This window comes from Moschus berezovskii, chromosome 14 (genome assembly GCF_049115385.1).
Source record: "Moschus berezovskii isolate FMDL1 chromosome 14, NW_MosBer_1.0, whole genome shotgun sequence".
Taxonomy (NCBI): domain Eukaryota; kingdom Metazoa; phylum Chordata; class Mammalia; order Artiodactyla; family Moschidae; genus Moschus; species Moschus berezovskii.
The window spans coordinates 19,486,183-19,509,347 of record NC_142473.1 but is presented as its reverse complement, the minus strand read 5'-3'; the positions used below and the strand labels follow the sequence as shown (position 1 = coordinate 19,509,347).

Below are 23,165 nucleotides of genomic sequence, written 5' to 3'. Positions count from 1 at the left end.
CCACCTGAGAATTCAGACTTATCTCCTTTAAACAATATTCTCCTTTTGGCTCTAAAAGCCATTTCCACCGCAGACTCAAAAGAGAGATTCCAGATTCTGAACATTTTCATAGACTAAGGAGCGTGGCCAGCAGTTTCTGTCCTGGGCAGATGCATGTACGGGTTAACCTCATGTGCCCACCTGCCGCCCCCTCCCCCAGCGGTTCCCCTCGTCATGCAGGAGTGCAACTAGGACCCAGTGAGTGAGCACAACTAAAGCACGTGGAACAGTGCCTGACAAATGACCAGCATTTACTAATGTCACCCTTATTCCACTGCTTTCACTTCCCTCGTCACTTTCAAGTATGTTTTTCTTCCCTGAGCTCCATTCTGTTTCTTCTCCCCTGTTCTGTTCATCTGTACTGCTGCTCAGTTACTCAGTTGTGTCCGACTCTCTGTGACCCCATGGACTGTAACCCACCAGGCTCCTCTGTCCATGGAATTCTCTAGGCAAGAATACTGAGTGGGTTGCCATGCCCTCCTCCAGGGCATCTTCCCAACCTAGGGATCGAACCCAGGTCTCTCGCATTGCAGGCAGATTCTTTACCACCTGAGCCACCAGGGAAGCATCACTGAAAGGAAAGAGCAAACTGGATCAGTCACAGAGGGATAAAGCTAGAGCCACCACAGGCCCAAAGAGTGCCTTAGAGCAAAATAGAAAAAAGCATTCTCTCCAAATGGATGAAAAGCAGAGACTGTGTTCCCAGTTTCATGACCAGAAGGCAAGCTAGATTCTGGCTCCACGCCTCTGTTTCATACACACTCTCAGCCAGGCACTCTTGTGCAGTGAACAGCTTATGTAACTGGATGTGGTAGCCCTGATTCCTCATCCCCAACCTTCTCATGGATTTTTTGTTTTTCTCCTTTTCTGGGAATTCTTTCAGTGTTGTGTAAATACAAGAAAGCCCAAATTCTTCTTGGAGTAATTCTTTAAAAGGAATTTCCCCCAGGACTTCCCTGGTGGTCCAGTACTTGGGACTCCCCGCTCCCAGTGCAGGGGCCCTGGGTTCAATCCCTGGTCAGAGAACTAGATCCCACAAGCTACAACTAAAAGATACGGCACACTGCAACGAAGAATCAAGATCCTGCAGGTCACAGCTGAAACCTGGCGCAGCCAAATAAATAAATAATAATACAAGAAATTTCCCCAAAATTATTTACAGGTTTTCCCCAAGTTCTGATCTCCTGAATAAAAGCTATGTCCAAAACTTGCAATACTTATGCCAATAGTTAACCAAAATTTATTTACTCCAGTTCAAATGGCTTTATAACATGCAGTATATTAATAATAAAAAGTTGGGACTTCCCTAACGGTCCAGTGGTTAATAGTCTTCTCCTTGCAGTGCAGGGAACATGGGTTCTATCCCTGGTTGGGGAACTAAGATCCCATATGCCTTGGGGCAACTAAGCCCACGTACCTCAACTACTAAGCCCAAAGACCACAAATAGAGAGTCTGTGCCCTGCAACGAAAGACCCTGCATGCCGAAACAAAGATCTCACGTCCCACAACTAAGACAGTGCAGCCAAATTAATTAATTAACTTTACAACGAGCTAGTATTTGTGGAGTGCCTTTCACGTATTAGGTGTCTCACTAAGAACTTTATGTCAGGCATCTCAAAACAATCCTGTGAGGTAGGCACGATTGTTTCCCTGACTTGACAGATGGAGAGCGAGAGTTTAGACAAACTCAGTAACTTGCCAAGTCACATCTGGGGAGTCGGGGAGCCAGGGCTTGAGCCAGCTCTGTTCTCTCTTGCTGGAATTCCTAACCTCTGTCCTCAACTCTGGAGCAAATTACTAGAACCCAGACTCTTGATTCTCAGTGAAGATTCTTGGCAGAACCATGATTTGCATCCAGGCTTGTTCTTGTTAAGCTGCTAAGTCATGTCACACCCTTTGCAACCCCATGGACTGCAGCATGCCAGGCTTCCCTGTCTTTCACCATCTCCTGGAGCTTACTCAAACTCACGTCCATCGAGTCGGTGATGCCATCCAATCATCTCATCCCCTGTCATCCCCTTCTCCTCCCGCCCTCAATCCCTCCCAGCATCAGGGTCTTTATCAGTGAGTCAGCTCTTCACATCAGGTGGCCGAAGTATTGGAGCTTCAGCTTCAGCATCATTCTGTCCAGTGAATATTCAGGGTCGATTTTCTTTACACTGATTGGTTTGATCTCCTTGCTGTCCAAGGGCCTGGTTGACTATAATATTATGGGCTGACCCATTTATAATACTGCCTACAGCTTACCAGACACAGCAGGCTGAGCTTGGAGACATGAGGGTGATTAAGACCCAATCCTTCCCTCAGAGACTTGATAACCTAACTCGAGGAGAAAGTTCAATAGAAAAGTTTACAATTTAGGAGCTCTGGCTTCTCTAGGCCAGTGGGCACCTACTGACTGTGTGACCTTGTGCAAGTTATCTGACCTTTCTAGGCCTCAGTTTACCTATCTTTGGTATGGGAAGGCAAATACTTCATAGGGTAGAAATGCACTTATTTGCTCAGTTGTTTCTGACTCTTTGTGACCCTTTGTGCTATAGCTTGTCAGACTCGTCTGTCCATGGGATTTCCCAGGCAAGAATCCTGGAGTGGCTTGCCATTTCCTCCTCTAGGGGATCTTCCCAACCCAGGGATTGAACTAGTGTCTCCAGTCTCTCCTGCATTGCAGGTGGATTCTTTACCCACTGAGCCATCAGGGAAGCCCTTCATAGGGCAGAGGGAAGGGATTAAATGAGATGATCTAGGAAAACTATGTGCTTAGCACATATTAACAGTTGGCACTCCATTAGTGTTTGCAGTTTCTTTTTATGATGATGAGTGCTATAAGGGAAGTATTCAAGGAGGCGTGGGACCCCAGAGAAGATGAGCCGTGGAGGTCAAGGGCAAGCCAGGCAAGCTTCCTGGAGGAGAGCCACCCTTCACAGCATGAGCTGAAAGAGGAAAGATATAGGGCATGAACAGGTTATGTCTGTGTCAGAACAGCTGGCGGCAGCTAAAGTCAACTCCTCCTCTGGGGTCCCTGAAACTGAGTTCTGAATGCTGGGGTGCAGGTGAATGAGGCGGAATCTTCTCCTTGGTACAAGCCCAGTTTGAGCATGGAAACTCTACAAAGGGAGACTGTAACCTCATTAACCCCTTCCTCAAATTCTGTGCACACCCTGTGGGGTCTGTTTGTTCCACGCTTATATATATATATATATATATATATATATGAATTCTTTTCCTTTTGAAATGTATTTTTTTAATTTATTTGGCTGAATCTTGACTTAGTTGAAGCACACGGGAGCTTCCGTCTTTGTAGCATGCTGGATCTTTTAGTCGTGGCATGTGAACTCTTAGTTGGGGCATGTGGGACCTAGTTCCGTGACCATGGATCGAACCCACGCCCCCTGCATTGGGCAGGTAGAGTCTTAACCACTGGACCACCAGGGAAGTCCTGTGTTTGTCCCATTTGTAAAAGGCCCTCAAATTTTGAGTGGTAGGGTTCAGTGGGTCAAAGCTGTTAAACCCTGTTCTTTTGAATTTCACTGCTTTTTCCATTATTATCATCATTATTTTTGTAACTGTCAACTTGACATTCCAGACTGTTTGCCAAATGAGAGACCGAGGGATCCTCTAAAGCAAGTTTAGAGACATCACCCATGTAGACAGGTAATGACAGAGAATGAGATGGTTGGATGGCATCACCGACTCAATGAACATGAGTTTGCGTAGGCTCCCAGAGTTGGTGGATGAACAGGGAGGCCTGGCGTGCTGCAGTCCATGGGGTCACAAAGAGTCAGATACGACTGAGTGACTGAACTGAACTGATTTTTTAACAGCTTCTGTGAAAAAGCTGAAACCTGATTTCTTGTTTCTTGCACCCACTTGTCCATGTTTTCCCTTCTAGAGCTTTCACACCTTTTTTTTTTTCTTACTGAGGCCCAACATAAGGATACATGTTATATTAGACTCACACAAATTTGAATATAAACATAACTATAACAGAAGTTTCGTGGAATAGCAATTACCTCTTATTAAATTGCATCTGATATTTTCCTTTTTGTTCTATTTTATTTATTTAAAATGTTGATTAACCTGTTCAATTGATTTCCAGTAATGGGTTGCCTACTACTGTTTGAAAAAGAATGCTCTAGAGGTTTTATAGCAAACATAGAGTAAATCTGTTCCTCTTTTCTTTCTGAAAGCTCTCGAGATATTCAAAGATGGCTATCAAATTGTATCTTAATCTTCTCCCTACTACCTCTAATTTTAAAATTGTAATTGATTTACAATATTGTGCTACTTTCAGGTATACAGCAAAACGATTCAGTTATACATATATATCTATATTCATTTTTTCCATTATAGTTTATTACAGGATAATGAATATAGTTCCTTGCACTATACAGTAAATCTTTGCTTATCTATTTTATGTACGGTACTGTGCATTTGTTAATCCCATACTCCCAATTTATGTTTCCCTCCTTCCCCTTTGCTTACCATGTGTTTCTTCTGTTTGTGAGTCTTTTTCTGTTTTGTATATAGATTCATATGTATTATTTTGTAGATTCCACATTTAAGTGACAAATATCATATAGTATTTGTCTTTTTCGGTCTGACTTCACTTATAATCTCTAGGTCTATCCGTGTTGCTGCGAAATGGCATTATTTCACTCTTTTTGTGGCTGAGCAATATTCTGTTGTATTTATGTACCACATCTTGTTTACCCATTCATCTGTTGATGATGCCTAGGTTGCTTCCATTTCTTGGCTATTGTAAACAGTGCTGCTATGAACATTGGGGTGAATATATCTTTTTGAATTATGGTTTTCTCTGGATATATGCCCAGGAGTGTGATTGCTGGATTATATGGTAACTTCACTTTTAGTTTTTAAAAGAACCTGCATACAGTTTTCCACAGTGGCTGCAGGTCTCTTTTTTAACATCCTGCTCAACCTCTATCATGTGCTTTCTAAGAGAAGATTTTGGTTTTAACTTGTCATTAAGAACTGAGCCGGACCTCACATATAACTTGACCAATACTTGTCATAGTGGGATCGTCAGAACCCTTGACCTCAAACCCCCACCCTAATTAATTTGTTGTTGTTTAGTCGCTCAGTTGTGTCTGACTCTTTTTCAAGCCCATGGACTGTAGCCCACCAGGCTTCTCTGTCCATGGGATTTTCCAGGCAAGAATAGTGGAGTGGGTTACCATTTCCTCCTCCAGGGGATCTTCTTGACCCAGGGTAGAACCCAAGTCTCGTGTCTTCTGCATTGGCAGACGGATTCTTTACCACAGAGCCTCCAGAGAAGCCCACTCAAGTTAATATCACTCCATTAATCAGTACCCATTGGGTATGCTTATTTAATTTTTTTATGTACCCAAAATGCTTAATCAAAAAATCATTCATATTTTTCCTGTTTTGCCTGTAAGAATCTCTGGAGATGTGTTTCCTAGTTGGGATGTGGAAGAGATTCAAATCAAGATGCCATCATTCATATGTCCTGGATCCACCAACCAAATGTTCTTAAACTCAAGACATGTCAAAAGGGACTCTCCAGGTGGTCCAGTGGTTAAGACACTGTGCTTCCCTTGCAGGGGGCATGGGTTTGACCCCTGATTAGGCAACTAAGATCCTGCATGCCACACAGCACAGCCAAAAGAAAAACGAAATGTCAAGAAGAAGCTGTGTGTCTGGCACTGTCTGGCACATCAATAATTAAAACTCCTCTAAAATGGCTATATTTTGGAAAAAATGGGTAACAGGTTAGCAATCATTGCTAATAATTATGGAGATTTTGCCGCATGCTAAGAGCTGGCAGCTTTTCACGCAAGTGACTCATGAATTTCTCACAACCCTTTGAGGCAAATACTGTTGTAATTACTACTTTCTCAAAAGAAGAAAACTTCTTTAGTCAATTAATTTGGCCAGTCATATAACTAATAAGTGACAGAAGGAAAGTTAAGCCCAGAACCATCTCAGTCCTCAGCCTGTGTTTTGAAATACTTACTGAACTGAACTGAACTGAACAGACTGAAAACCACTTCTGCTGGTTTAGAAAGAGATTATGTAACATGCTTTCCCCTACCCCATGCAGGCTCAGTCATGTGCGACTCTTTGCAACCCCTTGGACAGTAGCCCACCAGGCTCCTCTGTCCATGGGATTCTCCAGGCAAGAATATTGGGGTGGGTTACCATTTCCTACTCCAGGGGATCTTTCCAACCCAGGGATCAAACTCGTCTCTGACATCTCCTGCATTGTCAGGCAGATTCTTTACCATTAGTGCTACCTGGGAAGCCCTGTAACCTACTTTGGGCAGTGCATTTGTGGGGGCTTAATAGAGCTTATTCCTTCTCCAAAGGAAAGAGAAGAACTTAATAACAAGTTCAGGTCCCTAGCAACCCTCAAGAGACAAGAGAAAGAAAGTGTTAGTCTCTCAGTTGTGTCAGACTCTTTGCCACCCCATGGACTGTAGCCCGCCAGGCTCCTCTGCCCATTGGATTCTCTGGCAAGAATACTGGAGGGGGTTGCCAGTCCTTTCTCTGGGGGATCTTCCCAATGTAGGGATCCAACCCGGATCTCCCACACTGCGTGCAGATTCTTTACCATCTGAGCCACTGGGGAAGCCCAGGAGACAGCTATCTGTATCCATCATTGACTGCACAGGGTAGGCCCCAGTGTGCTTTGCAGTGGCGTGGTGGGTCTGGAGCCGGGGAAGCCTCTCTCCTCTCCAGGGGAGCCTCGAGGAGGAGACATGTGCTTGGGAGGCTACAAAGTGTAGCGGCAAGATCAAGAGCTCTGCTCTGAAGAACAGGTTTGAAACCTGGCCCTGTCGCTTTACAGCCATGTGATCTTGGAAGATCCCCATAACCTGGCCCAGCCTCTTTCCCTCAGGTGTAAGTCATGGACAGTGGCGCCTCCCCTGCAGTGCGTCATGTACCAATGAAACAAGGTAACACACGACATCACCTGGGACACAGGAGATGCTCTTCCGTCCTTGCTTGCTCCATACAGAAAACTGAGTTTTGATCAAGCTCCTCCTACAGTATCACTTACCTGTTCCCTCATTTAGGTTGGGATTCTGAGTGCATTGAAATGTAGGTCCCCAAATATTCAAACCTGGGTTCTCAAAGTGTGGTCCAGACCAGCAGCATCAGCATCATCTGGGAGCTTGTTAGAAATGCAATTCTTGGACCCTACTCTGACCAACAGAATCAGAAACTCCATGGTGGGGCACAGCAGTCTGTTTTACAAGCTCTTCTGGTGACTTTCATGCAGCTAAAGTTTAAGAACCACTGCCTTGTAGGCACTGAGCATCCTGAGTCTTCCTCTGTTTTCAGCAGGACTCAGTTGAAGGCTCTAGAGAGCCTGCACCTTTCATGTGGTTAGGTGACCAATGTGGAGTTCATGTTCAGGTTCCCATCTTAAACTTTTTACGATTCAGTTCAGTTCAGCTCAGTCACTCAGTCATGTCTTTGTGACCCCGTGGACTGCAGCACACCAGGCCTCCCTGTCCATCACCAACTCCCAGAGCTTACTCAAACCTCATGTCCATTGAGTTGGTGATGCCAGCCAACCATCTCATCTGTCATCCCCTTCTTCTCCTGCCTTCAATCTTTCCCAGCATCATGGTCTTTTAAAATGAGTCAGTTCTTCTCATCAGGTGGCCAAAGTATTGGAATTTCAGCTTCAACATCAGTCCTAATGAATATTCAGGACTGATTTCCTTTAGGATGGACAGGTTTGATCTTGCAGTCCAAGGGACTCTCAAGAGTCTTTTCCAACTCCATGGTTCAAAAGCATCAGTTCTTCAGTGTTCAGCTTTCTTTATAGTCCAACTCTCACGTCCATACATTACCACTGGAAAAACCATAGCTTTGACTAGATGGACCTTTGTTGGCAAAGTAATGTCTCTGCTTTTTAATATGCTGTCTAGGTTGCTTATAACTTTTCTTCCAAGGAGCAAGTGTCTCTTAATTTCATGGCTGCAGTCACCATCTGCAGTGATTTTGGAGTCCCCCAAAATAAAGTTTGTCACTGTTTCCACCGTTTCCCCATCTATTTGCCATGAACTGATGGGACCAGATGCCATAATCTTAGTTTTCTGAATGTTGAGTTTTAAACCAACTTTTTCACTCTCCTCTTTCACTTTCATCCAGAGGCTCTTTAGTTCTTCTTTGCTTTCTGCCATAAGGGTGGTTTCATCTGCATATCTGACATTATTGATATTTCTCCTGGTAATCTTGATTCTAGCTTGTGCTTCATCCAGTCCAGCATTTCTCATGATGTACTCTGCATATAAGTTAAATAAGCAGAGTGACAACAAACAGCCTTGACATACTCCTTTCCTGATTTGGAACCAATCCATTGTTCTATGTCCAGTTCTAACTGTTGCTTTCTGACCTGCATACAGATTTCTCAAGAGGCAGATCAGGTGGTCTGGTATTCCCATCTCTTGAAGAATTCTCCACAGTTTATTGTGATCCACACAGTCAAAGGCATTGGCATAGTCAATAAAGCAGAAGTTGGTGTTTTTCTGAAATTCTCTTGCTTTTTCAATGATCCAATGGATGTTGTCAATTTGATCTCTGGTTCCTCTGCCTTTTCTAAATCCAGCTTGAACATCTGGAAGTTCGTGGTTGACGTACTGTTGAAGCCTGGCTTGGCGAATTTTGAGCATTACTTTGCTAGCGTGTGAGATGAGCCAAATTGGTCATTTTCTGGCGTTCCTTTTCTCTCTTCGACTTAATTTGAAAATCATGTTGCTGGAGACTCATACAGTAACACATCCTAAAGTGAAAGTGAAAGTGTTCATCTCTCAGTCTTGTCCAACTCTTTGCAACCCTATGTATTGTAGTCTGCCAGGCTCCTCTGTCCATGGAATTCTCCAGGCAAGAATACTGGAGTGGGTTGCCATTTCCATCTCCAGGAGATGTTCCCAACCCAGGGACTGAACCAGGGTCTCCTGCATTGCAGGCAGATTCTCCACCATCTGAGCCACCAGGAAAGGATGATTGGAAAGGGACCATTCCCAGAGGCTGGTAGCTCAGTTGGTAAAGAATCCACCTTCAGTGCAGGAGACCCCGGTTTGACTCCTGGGTTTGGAAGATTCCCTGGAGAAGGGATAGGCTACCCACTCCAGTATTCTTGACCTTTTCTCATGGCTCAGCTGGTTAGGAATTTGCCTGCAATGCGGGAGACCTGAGTTTGAACCCTGGGTTAGGAAGATCCCCTGGAGAGGGGAATGGCTACCCACTCCGGTATTCTGGCCTGGAGAATTCCATGGACTGTATAGTCCATGGGGTCACAAAGAGTCAGACATGCCTGAGTGGCTTTCACTTTCGGACTTCCTAATGGAGAAGGAAATGGCAACCAATTCCAGTATTCTTGCCTGGGAAATCCCATGGACAGAGCCACCTGGCAGACTACAGTCCATGGGGTTGCAAAGATCGGACACGACTGAACAACTAACACACACGTAACCTTCCTAAGGAACTCACCCTGGGGTGCTCTGGCCTGGGTCCCTACAGGCACCCCTTGCTTTGCCTCCTGTAAGCTCCTTCCTGCTTTAACATCCCTGCTCAGGCTATTTGCTCAACTGGACTGTTCTTCATCCTCTTCTTTGTCACCTTGGAGAAGCCTTCCTTTCTACCCCCTCTCAGAAGCTACCCTGTCCATCATTAATCTTTGTTATTGAACCCTGTTCCTTTTCCTCATCACAGGTAGAGCAGTTTGTGGTTATAGGTTTATACACATTTTAATGAGCAGGGCCTGTGGTAGGGTATTTGCTCACCTAGAGGAGGGTGTGGCTTATTCAGTGTAATTGATAATATTTTTGAGTAAATGAATGACTAAACGAACCACTGCAGCTCTCACATGGTTCTCCCTCCTTTCAACTCTGGTGTGCTTTCAGTTAATTCTTTCACGTAGTCCTTCTGTTTAGGACTTAATTTTTTTTCTAGTTATTTCTAATTTTTCCCCTCCTGACCTTGGACTTTTCTGCAGATTATGTTCTGCTTCGCGTAATACTGGCTCTGTCACTGATGCACAGTAAGTAATTTTTGATTTCTGGATGGATCACGTATAAGATGTGAATTTTAACTCCTCACCCCCACTGCTGGGTAAGATTGAGGGCAGGAGGAGAAGCAGGCAACAGAGAATGAGATGGTCAGATGGCATCAACGACTTAATGGGCATGAATCTGAGCAAACTCTGGGAGATAGTGAAGGACAGGGAAGCCTGGTGTGCTGCAGTTCATGGGGTCACAAAGGGTCGGACATGACTGAGCAACTGAACAACCACAAAAACCCCCACTCTGAGATTATGCTGTAAAATAATTTTTTTCTCTTCAATAGAACCATCCAGAATAGCTGGAGTCCTTGGGATGGTGAGAGCTACCCCATTTCTTTGTCTTTGGCATATAAGGTACAAGATGTACTGGAAGATGTTCTTGTCTTTAATACATATTCTAGAAAGAGAAGAACTAGAACTGCTGGATAGACTGTGGAGGGGCCATTCTTCTTGCTATTCTTTCTAGCTATGAACAGAGAGGACGTGTTTTCAGAATAAAACACACCAGCATACTTTTCAGAATGGTAAGTGTAAGGAATCTTAAGTGTGAACATTCTGATCAAAGTTATGTCCAGTTGTAACAGTCCTTGTTTTTAATAATGATTGTCTGTTGCTGTTGTTTTAGAAAGTCAGTATTTTGTTCATGAAGAGAGAAAGAGAAAGAAATTTTCATAACATGACATAAACTGTAGAATGAACAAAACCGAGCCTGGCTCATGTTAGTAATGCAGTTGGATTCACCCAACAACTAATGAAGTGATCAGTATAGTTAGAAGCTTGGGAGCTTGTAAACTGGGCAATATTAACTACTCAGCTAATTCAGACATTCTCAACCAGGGGCAGTTTTGCCCATAGGAGACATTTGGCAATGTCTGGAGCCAGTATTCCCTGGAGAAGGAAATGGTAAACCATTCCATTATTCTTGCCTGGAAATCCCAGGGACAGAGGAGCCTGGCGGTCCATTGGATCATAAAAAAAGCTAGAGAATTCTAGAAAAACATCTACTTCTGTTTCATTGACTACACTAAAGCCTTTGACTGTGTGGATCACAACAAACTGGAAAATTCTTAAAAAGATGGGAATACCAGACCTCCTTACCTGCCTCATGAGAAATCTGCATGCAGGTCAAGAAGCAATAGTTAGAACTAGACATGAAACAATGGACTGATTCCAAATTGGGAAAGGAGTACGTCAAGGCTGTATATTGTCATCCTGCTTATTTAACTTATATGCAGAGTATATCATGTGAAATGCAGGGCTGGATGAAGCACAAGTTGGAATCAAGGTTTCCGGGAGAAATGTCAATAACCAGATGACATTACCAGATACGCAGATGACATTATCCTTATGGCAAAAAGTGAAGAAGAATTAAACAGTCTCTTGATAAAGGTGAAAGAGGAGAGTAAAAAAGCTGGCTTAAAGCTCAACATTCAAAAAATGCCAAAGATCATGGCATCACCGTCCCATCACCTTATAGCAAATAGATGGGGACACAATGGAAACAGTGACAGACTTTATTTTCTTGGGCTCCAAAATCACTGCAGATGGTGACTGCGGCCATGAAATTGAAAGACGCTTGCTTCTTGGAAGAAAAGCTATGACAAGCCTTGACAGCATATTACAAAGCAGACGTATTACTTTGCCAACAAAGGTCCATCTGGTTAAAGCAATAGTTTGGATGGATGTGAGAGTTGGACCATAAAGAAAGCTGAGCACCTAAAAATTAATGCTTTTGAACTGTGGTGCTGAAGAAGACTTTTGACAGTTACTTGGATGGCAAGAGATCAAACAAGTCCATCCTAAAGGAAATCAACCCTGAATATTCATTGGAAGGACTGATGCTGAAACTGAAGCTCCAATATTTTGGCTACCTGATGTGAAGAGCTGACTCATTAGAAAAGACGCTGGTTCTGGAAAGATTGAGGGCAGAAGGAGAAGGGGGCAACAGAGAATGAGATGGTTGGATGGTGTCACTGATCCAATGGAGATGAGTTTGAGCAAACTCCAGGGGATAGTGAAGGACAAGGAATCCTGGTGTGCTGCAGTCTGTGGAGTCGCAAAGAGTCGGACACGACTGAGCAACTGAACAACAACAATGAGACGTAATTAGTTGCCACAACGTGGAGTGGGAAGGTTGCTACTGGCATCACGTGGGTAGAGGCAGGGATACTGCTAAGCATCTAACAATGCAGAAGGCAGTCCTCACCACAAAAAAATCTCAACCCCAAATGTCACATGTGCCAAGGTTGAGAAACCTTGAAACAACCATTCAGCCAAAAAAGTATGAGCTTTCAATATTCCGAAGGTTTCTGTAGTAAGAATAGCAAATAACAATGATTCTCATTTAATAAATACCTGTGACATGCCAGGTGCTTTATATTCTGAGCTACTGAACGTCTCAGTCAGGATCTGACTCTGGGTTTGTTTGCAGCCATCATCTCTCCTCTTCCTTATGAGCTTTCTGTTGTAGGTGCATTTTCCCTGTACATGATGGTATCCACCCTCTGCTTCTTATGTTTTATATAGATCAGATTATGTGTTTAACAGACTTCCCAGGTGGTGCTACTGGTAAAGAACCTGCCTGCCAATGCAGGAGACATAAGAGACTCAGGTTCAATCCCTGGGTAGGGAAGATCCCCTGGTGTAGGGCCTGGCAATCCACTCCAGTATTCTTGCCTGGAGATTCCCCTGGACAGAGGAGCCTGGCAGACTACAGTCCATGGGATCACGAAGAGTCAGACATGACTGAAGAGACTTAGCACACACGCACATGTGTTTAATGAATATTAGGTAGTGTGCTCAGAGGAGAAAGCCATGAGGCAAGAAGAGACCAGTGTGTCACCATGGGTGTGAAGCTGAAACATCCAGACAAACCGGCCTCAGATTCATCATTCACTCAATGAGCCGAATGCCTGCGTAGGATGACAGCACAGAGCCTGGCCCTGCTTGTTTCGTTGTTCAGTTGCTCAGTTGTGTCTGACTCTTTGTGACTCCATGGACTATAGCATGCCAGACTTCTCTGTCTTTCATTATCTTCTGGAGTTTGCTCAAACTCATGTCCATTGAGTCAGTGATGCCATCCAGCCATCTCATCCTCTGTCTCCCCCTTCTCCTCCTGCCCTCAGTCTTTCCCAGCATCAGGGTCTCTTCCAGTGAGTCAGCTCTTCGCATCAGGTGGCCAAAGTACTGGAACTTCAGCTTCAACATCAGTCCTTCCAGTGAATGTTCAGGGTTGATTTCCTTTAGGATGGACTGGTTTGATCTCCTTGCAGTCCAAGGAACTCTCAAGAGTCTACTCCAGCGCCACAGTTTGAAAGCAATGTAGAGTATGTAGATCCAAAACCACAGATGCTGACTGGTTAACTACCTTTCTGCTCGTAGAGCTACATTCAGTTTTTAGTGTAAACATACCTTGTTTCTAGTTGGTCCCAATCATAGTTGGAATCTGAAACCAAATATATGTAAAATGTTATTGATGACCTCTTACTGTTCAAATCCAAAGTGTTTTTCTCAGGTCTTAGCTCCTGAAAAATAGTCACATATATCTGATGTAGAAGACTATTCATTTTCTGTATTTGATATAGAGATTATTAATGGTTGAGAAAATTAAAATGTGTGGAGAGGAAAAAATTTGCCTGCCAAATTAATCATCACTGGGGTCAATTTGAAAATTCTAGGTGTGGTCTGCTTGATTGAATCAGCAGATTCTCGAGCCTACATACTGTGCCTGTCATTTCTTCAGAAGCGTAAGAGTCTGTAGCATTTAATAGCATCTTCTTAAAGCCTGCTCTGTCTTACATGCCTTTAAACCTTCCTAGCTCTTCTACTCGGAGAAGGCAATGGCAAGCCACTCCAGTACTCTTGCCTGGAAAATCTCATGGATGGAGGAGCCTGGTAGGCTGCAGTCCATGGGGTCGCTAAGGGTCAGACACGACTGAGCGACTTCACTTTCCCTTTTCACTTTCACACATTGGAGAAGGAAATGGCAACCCACTCCAGTGTTCTTGCCTGGAGAATCCCAGGGACGGGGGAGCCTGGTGGGCTTCAGTCTATGGGGTCACACAGAGTCGGACACGACTGAAGTGACTTAGCAGCAGCAGCAGCAGCAGCTCTTCTACTGGACTTCCCTGGTGGCTCAGACGGTAAAGCGTCTGCCTACAATGCAGGAGACCCGTGTTCTTCCCCAGCTCCTGCCTCTTCTGCCTCCTTCTTCACTGAATTTTTGAAGTTATGGGCATTCTCCAAGTAAACTGATCTTCACAGCTTCAACTCTTTTTCTCTACAATTCTGTTCCTGACTTCTCAGCTAAGGCCCTCGTGCCTTATTTCCTCTTGCTCAGATGACAGGAAACCCTTCAACATATTTCTCAAATCAGTTTTCCCTCTCAGGTCTTCTTCTTCCATCCTTGGTCCATCCATTGCATTAACCGGTTTATAAATCTTCCAAGAATGATCCATTCTTTCTATGAATGAGCCACAAAATCCGAGTTAACTTGATTACTTTGTTCTTTCTCCCAGGATAGCTGTCCAGTCAATGAAAAGAATAAAATATTGCTTCAAAGATTTGGTTATCTTCCCTGTATTTGGTTTCTTCAAGGATTTGGTATCTCTCTTCCTTTCTATGTCCTTTGCCCAACCTCACATGTCATTGTCTGCAGCTATTTCCCCGATGGGCTTCCTATCTCCAGGGCTATTGGAGTGTTGCTTGAAATAATAGCAAATGTGTGTTGAACACTTATGTGCATTGTGCTATTTTATATTTACTACTTTATTCAGTCCCTACAGCCACCTTGTGAGATTTGATGCTATTTCCCTCATCTTTCAAAAGAAGAAACTGAGGTTTAGAAAGGTTAGGTGACTTGCCCAAGTGTCCGCAGATAGAGTGGTGGAACTATGACTCACCAATCCCTCTAGGTTTCCTTCCAGTGGATACTTATAACTATTAAATTCTGCTATCTCTCGGGATATAGTGGTACCGAATCATGGGCAATTAATACATTTTAGTTTCCTTCCTACTTTCCCTCCTTTTTCTCTACGTCATTCTCCCTCAGCCTATGTTAGTCACTCAGTCACGACTGACTCTTTGTGACCCCATAGCCCACCAGGCTCCTCTGTCCGTGGGATTCTCCAGGCAAGAATACTGGAGTGGGTTGCCAGTCCCTTCTCCAGGGGATCTTCTTGACCCAGGAATCGAACCCAGTCCCTTGCACTGCAGGCAGATTCCTTACCATCTGAACCACCAAGTAAGCTTGATTTGAAGAAGCCCCAGCCTGTGCTAAATCCCTACAAAGCCAGTGGCTCTGAGCTCCAGAACCCTTCAAGGCGCTCCTTTCCCCTGCATGTGCTCAGTGCTCTCAGTTTTTCCAAGTATCTTCAGTGCTTTCCTGCTCTGTGCTGGCATATTTTGTTATTTTAAAATAAATAAATCCTTGGAGGGCTGGTTAGCTGCTGCTTCTTTTGTTTCTCTTGTGTGTTATCAAGTCCTAGGGTATCAAACTCTAAATGTGATAGGTATTTGGTAAATAATTGTTATATATTATTGCACCTTGATGCTTTTGAACTGTGGTGTTGGAGAAGACTCTTGAGAGTCCCTTGGACTGCAAGGAGATCAAACCAGTCCATTCTAAAGGAGATCAGTCCTGAGTATTCATTGGAAGGACTGATGCTGAAGCTGAATCTCCAGGACTTTGGCCACCTGATGCAAAGAACTGACTCATTGGAAAAGACCCTGATGCTGGGAAAGATGGAAGGCGGGAGGAGAAGGGGACGACAGAGGATGAGATGGGTGGATGGCGTCACCGACTCGATGGACATGAGTTTGAGCAAGCTCTGGCGGTTGGTGATGGACAGGGAGGCCTGGCGTGCTGCAGTCCATGGGGGTCACAAAGTGTCAGACAGGACTTCGTGACTGAACAACAACAAATCTTGAGAGCAGAGGTTGCTGAACCGTTAGGGATGTATGAGAATAGACTGGAATCAGAAGGGCACACAACCCACCAGGATTGAGTGGAGGGGTAAAACGGCTGGTGGACTGGTTAGCTCATTGCCGCAGTCCAGGCAGGAGTCCCTGAAAGAACCCTGGTCTAGAGAGGAGCATAAGGTGAGAGGTTTGGAATCCCCTGATTCTCCTAGTAAGTCTTCCTCAGAAGCCGGCCTCTCCTCCGCTGAGCAGCAGAGCCAGTTCCTGGAAACTAGGGAGAAGTGTTGCAAGATGTGGGTGAGTTTCGGGTCCCCAGATCAAGGCTCCAGAGATGCGTTAATTGGATATGCAGGAGCGGTTGAGGAGTGTTATACTCAATATAGCCTGATTTAAGACGTGAGGCAGAATCAGCACCCTTTTTCCAGAGTTCCTTTCTTTGCCTCCACTACTAGAGGGGTTATGACCACCGGTTGTAGGCTCTCGGGTTGTAGAATCTGTTTTGGCCCTTCTGCTCGTCAACGGAGCCCATCGCAGCGGCTGGTCGCCCAATCCCAGTGCGTGATGGAAGCCCTGGAGACCAGGGCAATACAGAGAGAAAATTCTGGCCACTTTTCATCTGAAAATGCTTCTTAAGAAGAAGAAGAAAAAAAAGAATCCTACAGAGACCTCATCTAGACTTTGAGGGCAGATCGGGAAAACGATTTCGGCCGGAGTTGGCCTGGTGGGGAGGAAGAGAAAGTCGCAGGAAGGACCTCCTCACTCCAGGGCGGACACTGGAGCTGGAGCCCAGGGCGGTGGCAGCCGGCGGTCTGCCGGGCCCGGGGAGGGGCGGCGAGCGCGTGAAGGCGGGCTCTAGGGCCCAGCGGCCGGGCGCCCAGCGTGGGTGGAGTGTAGGGTTACGCGGACCAGCCCGGACCACCCTCCCCGGGCGGCGGCGCGGGCGCGCGGGGCGCTCTAGGACCCAGAGGCGGCGCTGGGGTTTGGGGCTGGAGGGGAAGCCCCGGGCTGGTCTCCGCTTCCCGTGTGAATGGGGGCGATCGCCGGGCGCCGCTTCCGCAGGCTGCTCCCACGCCGTGCCCAGCGCGCTGCCCGGCGGCCGCCGTCCCCAGCCGCGGAGCTGAGCTGGCCATGATCGCCTCATGTGGAGGGCAAAGTTGCGCCGGGGAACTTGTGAGTCTGCGGTGAGAGGTAACCAGTCACCGCTCGGGGTGCAGGGAGGGGCGCCCCCGAGTCTCCAGCGCCGAGGACCCAGCCGATCGATGCTCTCCGCCCCCAACCACTCCGGGCCGGGGGAGGTGGGGGGAGAGCTCCTTTCCCCGGGGCTCCGGGCTGAGGTCGGCCCGGCTCCGGAGCTACTTGGGCAGCCTTTTTTCCGGCCCCGGGGACCGAGAGTGCCCGCCACCGGAATCTTGATCTCCCTTACCCAGATTACTTAAAAAAAAAAAATAGAACTCCGTTTCCGCGCCACTCTGCAGGCCCCAGACTGGGAGTCGTTTGGCCGTCGCGGCCCGGGACCCTGGGTGCAGGGGCGCCCGAGCCGTGGGGCGGGCCTTTAACGGAGGGGCGCTGCCATATGGCCGCGCGACCCGCCCGCGCGCGGGTCCCCGGCGGCCGAGGGAAGCGGCGGAGGGAAGGGGTGGCCGGCGGCCGCTTCCCGGCGCGCGAGACAAAGGCGCGCACGCACGCCCGCCGGACACGCGGGACCTTCCTACGGCCCCAAACTCTCGGCCCTGGCGGGTGGGGGCGGCGCAGGGACGCCCCAGCCTCGGATCGCCTTCTCCAATGGCTCCTTCTTTGTTCTCCGCGGACAAGTTTCTTTGGCCGAAACTGGGGAGTTAGATCCCTTTCTCTCCCTTGCTGTTACTGTTGCTTCAAAAGCATCTGTTTTCGGGGTGGGGGAAACAGTAAACTTTCCAAGTGGCACTGGCCTTTCTTGGAATGGGACTTCCGTGGAAGGAGGGAGAGTGGCACTTCGGTTGATGACAGCTGGGCAGAGCCGGGCCCCCGCGCTGGGCCAGGGGCCGGAGGTGCCCCGTGGGCAGCCGGGCTGGAGGGCCGGGCGGCCGAACCGACGAGCTGCTGGCGCGCGCCCACCTCCAGGGCCCCCGCCGCGGCGACCTTTCCAGGTTTCCCCCTTAGGAGGTCAGGCTGAGAACCCGGCCCGCAGCTTCCGCTCCTCGCCCACGCCCTGCTCTCTAGTATCTTGATTGATGGCTGTAAAGACTTTACATTTTTGTTCCGAGGGTTTTTGCATCTTTGACTTCGGTGTTGGTTTACTGTCCCCAGGTGGCACGTGCTTTGGAAAATGCCCGGCTGGTGTGTGGATCACCTGGACTGGGGCTTCAGTAGAAGTGGTCCTGATGATGGGCCGGCCTCGGAGACTTGGCGGTTGGGAAGGAACACTTTTTGCCCTCGGTCCCTCCGTTCCTTTGCCCTGTCCTGGTGGAATGTGGGCATGGTTGCCCTTTTCCTTTTTCCGAGGCGTGTTAGGAGGATCGAGTTTTTGTGCCATCCCTGGGTTGGGATGATCCCCTGGAGAAGGAAATGGCAAGCCACTCTAGTATACTGGCCTGAAAAACCTCATGGGCAGAGGAGCTTGGCGGGCTACAGTCCAAAGGGTGGGAAGGAGTCATTGACTCCACAACTAAACACACACACACCAGGCACTGGAGGTAGGGAATCAGGAGGGCCCTTGATGATCCCCAAAGATGCTCTGGACCACCCCAAACAGTAAGCGTACTTGCTATAAGCAAATGCAACCAGAATAGAGGGCTTATTCATAGCTCCTGTTCCAAAAAATGTCCTTCCTTTTCGGGAAGTGAAAAGTCTGGACTTGAAATGTTGAACAGTCATTCCTCTCTCTGCTTCCATAACTGGCCAATGTGTCCCTGCTAGACTGACTTAAGATTTCCCCTGACTGCCCACCTCTCCTGGACCCCACAGCTCTCCTTGGACATCCAACCCATGGTAGGGGTTGGGGCCTCTCTAGATGGCAAGTTCTTGAAGCATCTAGACCAGTGTTGACGTTTATCTCCCAGGACCGGGCTCCGATCATCATAGTGCATCTACTATGCTTTTTATGGAAGCAATGTGGTCACAGTACTTCACACATTTTGAGCTGTTCTGCAGGGGAGCAGAGGATTGGAAACCACTGATTTGATCAGAATAAGAAGGAGTAGGGCTTAGACGAGAAGGCTTTAGAGCTGCTTGTCTCTACTCTCTGGTGGGGTGTGGGTGGATGCTTAGTTTTTGGATGGATATACTTTGCTTTTGTGAGATACATTTTTTCAAGATAAATGAGGAAACCCTTGTGAACTCTAAGTAGGATAGGATGAGAGAAGGCGCTCTTAAAAAAAAAAAAAATTATTTTGACTTAGGTGGGGAGGCTGTCTTAGTTGTGGCACTGGGGTATAGTTCCCTGACCAGGGATGGAACGCGGGTCCCAGGTTTTGAGATCGGAGTCTTAGCCGCTCTAGTACAAGGGAAGTTCTGAGAAGGTGCTCTTAACTCCACTTCCCTCTCCCTTCTTTTTAAAATGCGCACAAGTCTTGGTGTTTTGCTTCGGTGCAGGTGGTGGAGGGTGAAGAATACTAATGTACAGAAGGACTTGTGGAGATCAAAGCACTTAAAAATGCATCTTTTCATGGAAGCTAATGGAGGACTTTCAATTTAAATGAGATTTTAAAGTGCTGTCCTTAAGAAAAGCACAGGAATGCAGAAATGTGATTTTATGGGAAGGCACTCTGCTGATTAGACTTGAGAGTGTCTGCCCTTGACTGGTCTGTCTGGAAGGCTTCTGTGTAGAGAACTCTGATTTTTTTTTTTTTTTGATGTCTACCCCTGTGGAGAAGTGTGGACCCAGTGCCTGGGGGAAACATGACCAAACTAATTGAAATTAGATGGCAGTCTGGCTGGTGAGAGTTTTGTGGGAAAGTACAGCCCATGGGTACCAGTGCTGTGTTTCTTCGTAATCTGTGAAAATGCTTTGAAAATGATATTGTGTGACATAAAGCTTTTCAAAGGAAAAAAAATAATGAATGACTTAGGAAAGGAGGGGATTGCTAGTGAAAATTGTAAAAATCTGATTTTCAGGCCAGTAAATGAAAAAGGAAGTAACTTTGTAAGACTTGTTAATAATCCTGATAAGCAAAATTCTCACAATAGCATTCTCCTGCCCCCCCCAACCCCTCACCACCCCCGCAACCCCTCACCACTTCCAAGTATCTATCTGTCTGCATTTTAAATCAGTATGGAAGCTTAGATCAGTAAATTCTCTAGTGTTTTGAATAATTTTTCTCCTCCTAGTTTTTCATTAATTTCGGTAGGTTCTTATGTCCCAGAATTCATAGGCAGTGGAATACTTGAAAAGCAAGGGGGTAGCTTGGAGGTCATGGAAGAGGACATATTTAATTATAAGGTTTGTTGGAAATAGTCTGGGGTTGTTGAGGTTTTTATTTGTTTGCTTAACAATTTTTTTTTTTAATTTATTTTGTTGGTTTTGTCTCGGAAGGAAGGCAGAATTTAAATCTTGGCCATCGTGGGTAGATCCGCACAGGGCATTTTCTGAAAGAGCCTCGCCTGGGCTTGTGTGTTGGCACCACTTTCAGTCTCCTCTGACTTGTGGGCCCTTGGCCTCCATCCTTGTGAAACTTTACGGTCTATTCATGCCATGCTGTTAGGACCAGACTCCTGGGTTCCCAAAGTGGCTCACACATCAGGCATCTTTCCTCCCTTTATTGGGGGATGGGGGAGTAGCTCCAACATATTAGGAAATGTATCCCCTTTATGCCTCTGGAGAATTGGGTTTAACTTAAAAAAAAAAAATCGAGCCAGTGGTCCTACTTTGTGTGTTTAAATCTGTATTTGGGACTTCACTGGCCAGTCGTGCAGCTATGTACACTTCTTTTTTTTGTTTTGTTTTAAGTGAAATGCCTGTAGTTCCCTTGTTTGTTTAACTTTTAGTTTTGAAATGACTGTAGCTTTATGGGAAGTTGCAAAAATCGTAGAGAGGTCCCATGTTCACTTCACCCAGTTTTCCCCATTGGTAACATCTCACGTAACCAGAGCATAGCAGTGGAACCAGTAAATAAACGTTGGTACAATCCAAACCATATTCAGACTTCACCAGTTTTACATGCGGACATTTGAGGGGTGGGTATCCTTCGTATGTGTGGATTTCTGTAGCCACTTCCGCAGTCAAGATACAAAGCTGTTCTATCACCTCCGAGCTCTTTGCGCCAAGCCTTTGTAGTCACTCCTCCCTTAACCCCGCCCCATCTCTTAACCGTGGTAACTACTCAGCCCCTGCGCCATCTGTAATTTTGAGAATGTTACATACACAGCATTGTGCGGTATGTGGTCCTTTGAGATTAGCGTTTTCACTCGGCATAACACCCTTGAGATCCACCCAAACCGTCGCATCATCACTAGTTCATTCCTTTTTATTGCTGAGTAGTATTCTCTGGTGTTGATATACCACAGTTTGTTTAAGCATTTACCCACTAAAAGACACCTAGGTTGTTTTCAGTTTTTGGCTTTTACAGTTGAGGTTGCTGTGAACATTCATGTACAGGTTTTGATGAGGACAGAGTTTTCATTTCTCTAAGACAAATGCCTTGGATTGCGATTGCTGGGTTTTGGATGGTAAGCGCATGTTTAGGATTTTCTTTATTAAAGAAATTGTCAACTTTCCCAGAGTGGCTATACTATTTCACATTCCCACTAGCAGTCTGTGAGAGGTGCAGTTTTTCTGCGTCCACACCACCATGTGTTTATTATTTTAGTGTCCCAGTGAACGTTCTAGTCTCATCGTGCTTTTGATTTGCGTTCTCTAATGGCTGATGCTGTTGGCCTATCATGTGCTTATTTGTCATCCGTGTGTCCTTTATGGTGAAGTGTCTGCTCCTGTCTTGCCCGTGGTCTAAATGTATTTTTTTTTTTTTGCTATTGAGCTTTGAGAATTATTCATATAGTCCAGATATGAGTCCTTTGTCAGATATGTGGCTTGTGTATATATATTTTTCCAACATGTACCCTGTCTTTTTGAACTTTTTAACAGGATCATTTAGAGGACAAAATATTTTTAAATTTTGCTAATATCCAGTTTATTGATTTTTTTTTTTCCTTTTATGAACTGTGCTTTTGGTGTCACATCTAAGAACATTTTGCCTAAGTTAGTTTCCCAAAGATTTTCTGTTTTTTTAAAAGTCTCATAGTTTGACGTCTTCAAATTGCAGTTCACTTTTACCTTCTTAATAATGTGTTTGTCTTGCTGTCCATGTTATCAACCATCTCTTAGGTGTTGGTTGTGTGCTTAGTGCTCTGGAGCCCACTGGTGAATCAGATATGGTTCCCGCTCTCCCGAGCTCACTATTGGTGCATTGGTGTGTGGACATTCCCAGGTGTTACCATCAGAATAGAGAAGAGCGAGGCGTATGTGGGAACCCAGAGAAGAGAAGCCTCGGGGAGTTCCCGCTCTGACCCGGTGGTCAGGGGGGGCTTCCCTGGGCATGTTGCCCAAGCATGGTGAGAAGACAGTGGGTTCTTGCCTTCGATCTAGTTTTTTAATATTTTACTGGCATGAATTCTTCCATGTAAGTTACCCAGGTTCTTGAGCACGGGCTGAAGGACTCTGGGTAAACCGAGTGGTTGAGGACTGTTTTGAACAGCACATGGCATACTAGCCTTTAAAAGGAAGTACTTAAAACTGAATAACATAAAGAGTGTGCGTAAAGTTGAATAGATTTAAAGTTAGAATATGTGTCAAAATGATAAAAACAGTAGTATTTTGGATTGTTTAGGTCGGATAGATCTGGTTTGCTTCTTGGCCCTGCCACCTCCTTGCTGTGTGATCTCAGCGAATGTGACCTGTACAGCCTCACAGAGACAGTGGAAACAGTCCTAGTGCTCACCTGGAGGAGGAGGGTGCAGGTGAACTGAAGTGATACATGTATAGTACTTAGCACAGTACTGGGCACATTCAGTAAATGGCTATTATTATTTCAAAATAGCAGGAGATAAATGATTTTGTTTTATATATTCTCATTTCTTTCTCTGAGAAACTGGAATACCAGCTCTTAATCATCAAAGCTTAAAAAAAGCCATAGAACTTTGTCTTTTCACACTTGGGAACACAGTTGTGTACTAAAT

At 45.8% G+C, this 23,165-nt stretch overlaps 1 protein-coding gene across 9 annotated transcripts in view; it reads left to right on the top strand.

The window, feature by feature from the left end:
* AMOTL1 (angiomotin like 1) overlaps positions 1-23,165 on the top strand; it is a 199,993-nt gene that overhangs the window by 58,621 nt on the left and 118,207 nt on the right. Inside the window, exon 1 of one of the 9 annotated variants that reach the window (XM_088842905.1) lies at positions 16,939-17,186. The exons of 7 other annotated variants lie outside the window; for them this stretch is intronic. In XM_088842905.1, coding sequence (XP_088699031.1) covers positions 17,156-17,186 — 31 coding nt within the window. In that variant the 5' untranslated portion in view covers positions 16,939-17,155. Of the gene's footprint in view, positions 1-16,938; positions 17,205-23,165 lie in introns of those variants that run through there. One more of the 9 variants, XM_088842903.1, reaches the window with a different exon arrangement.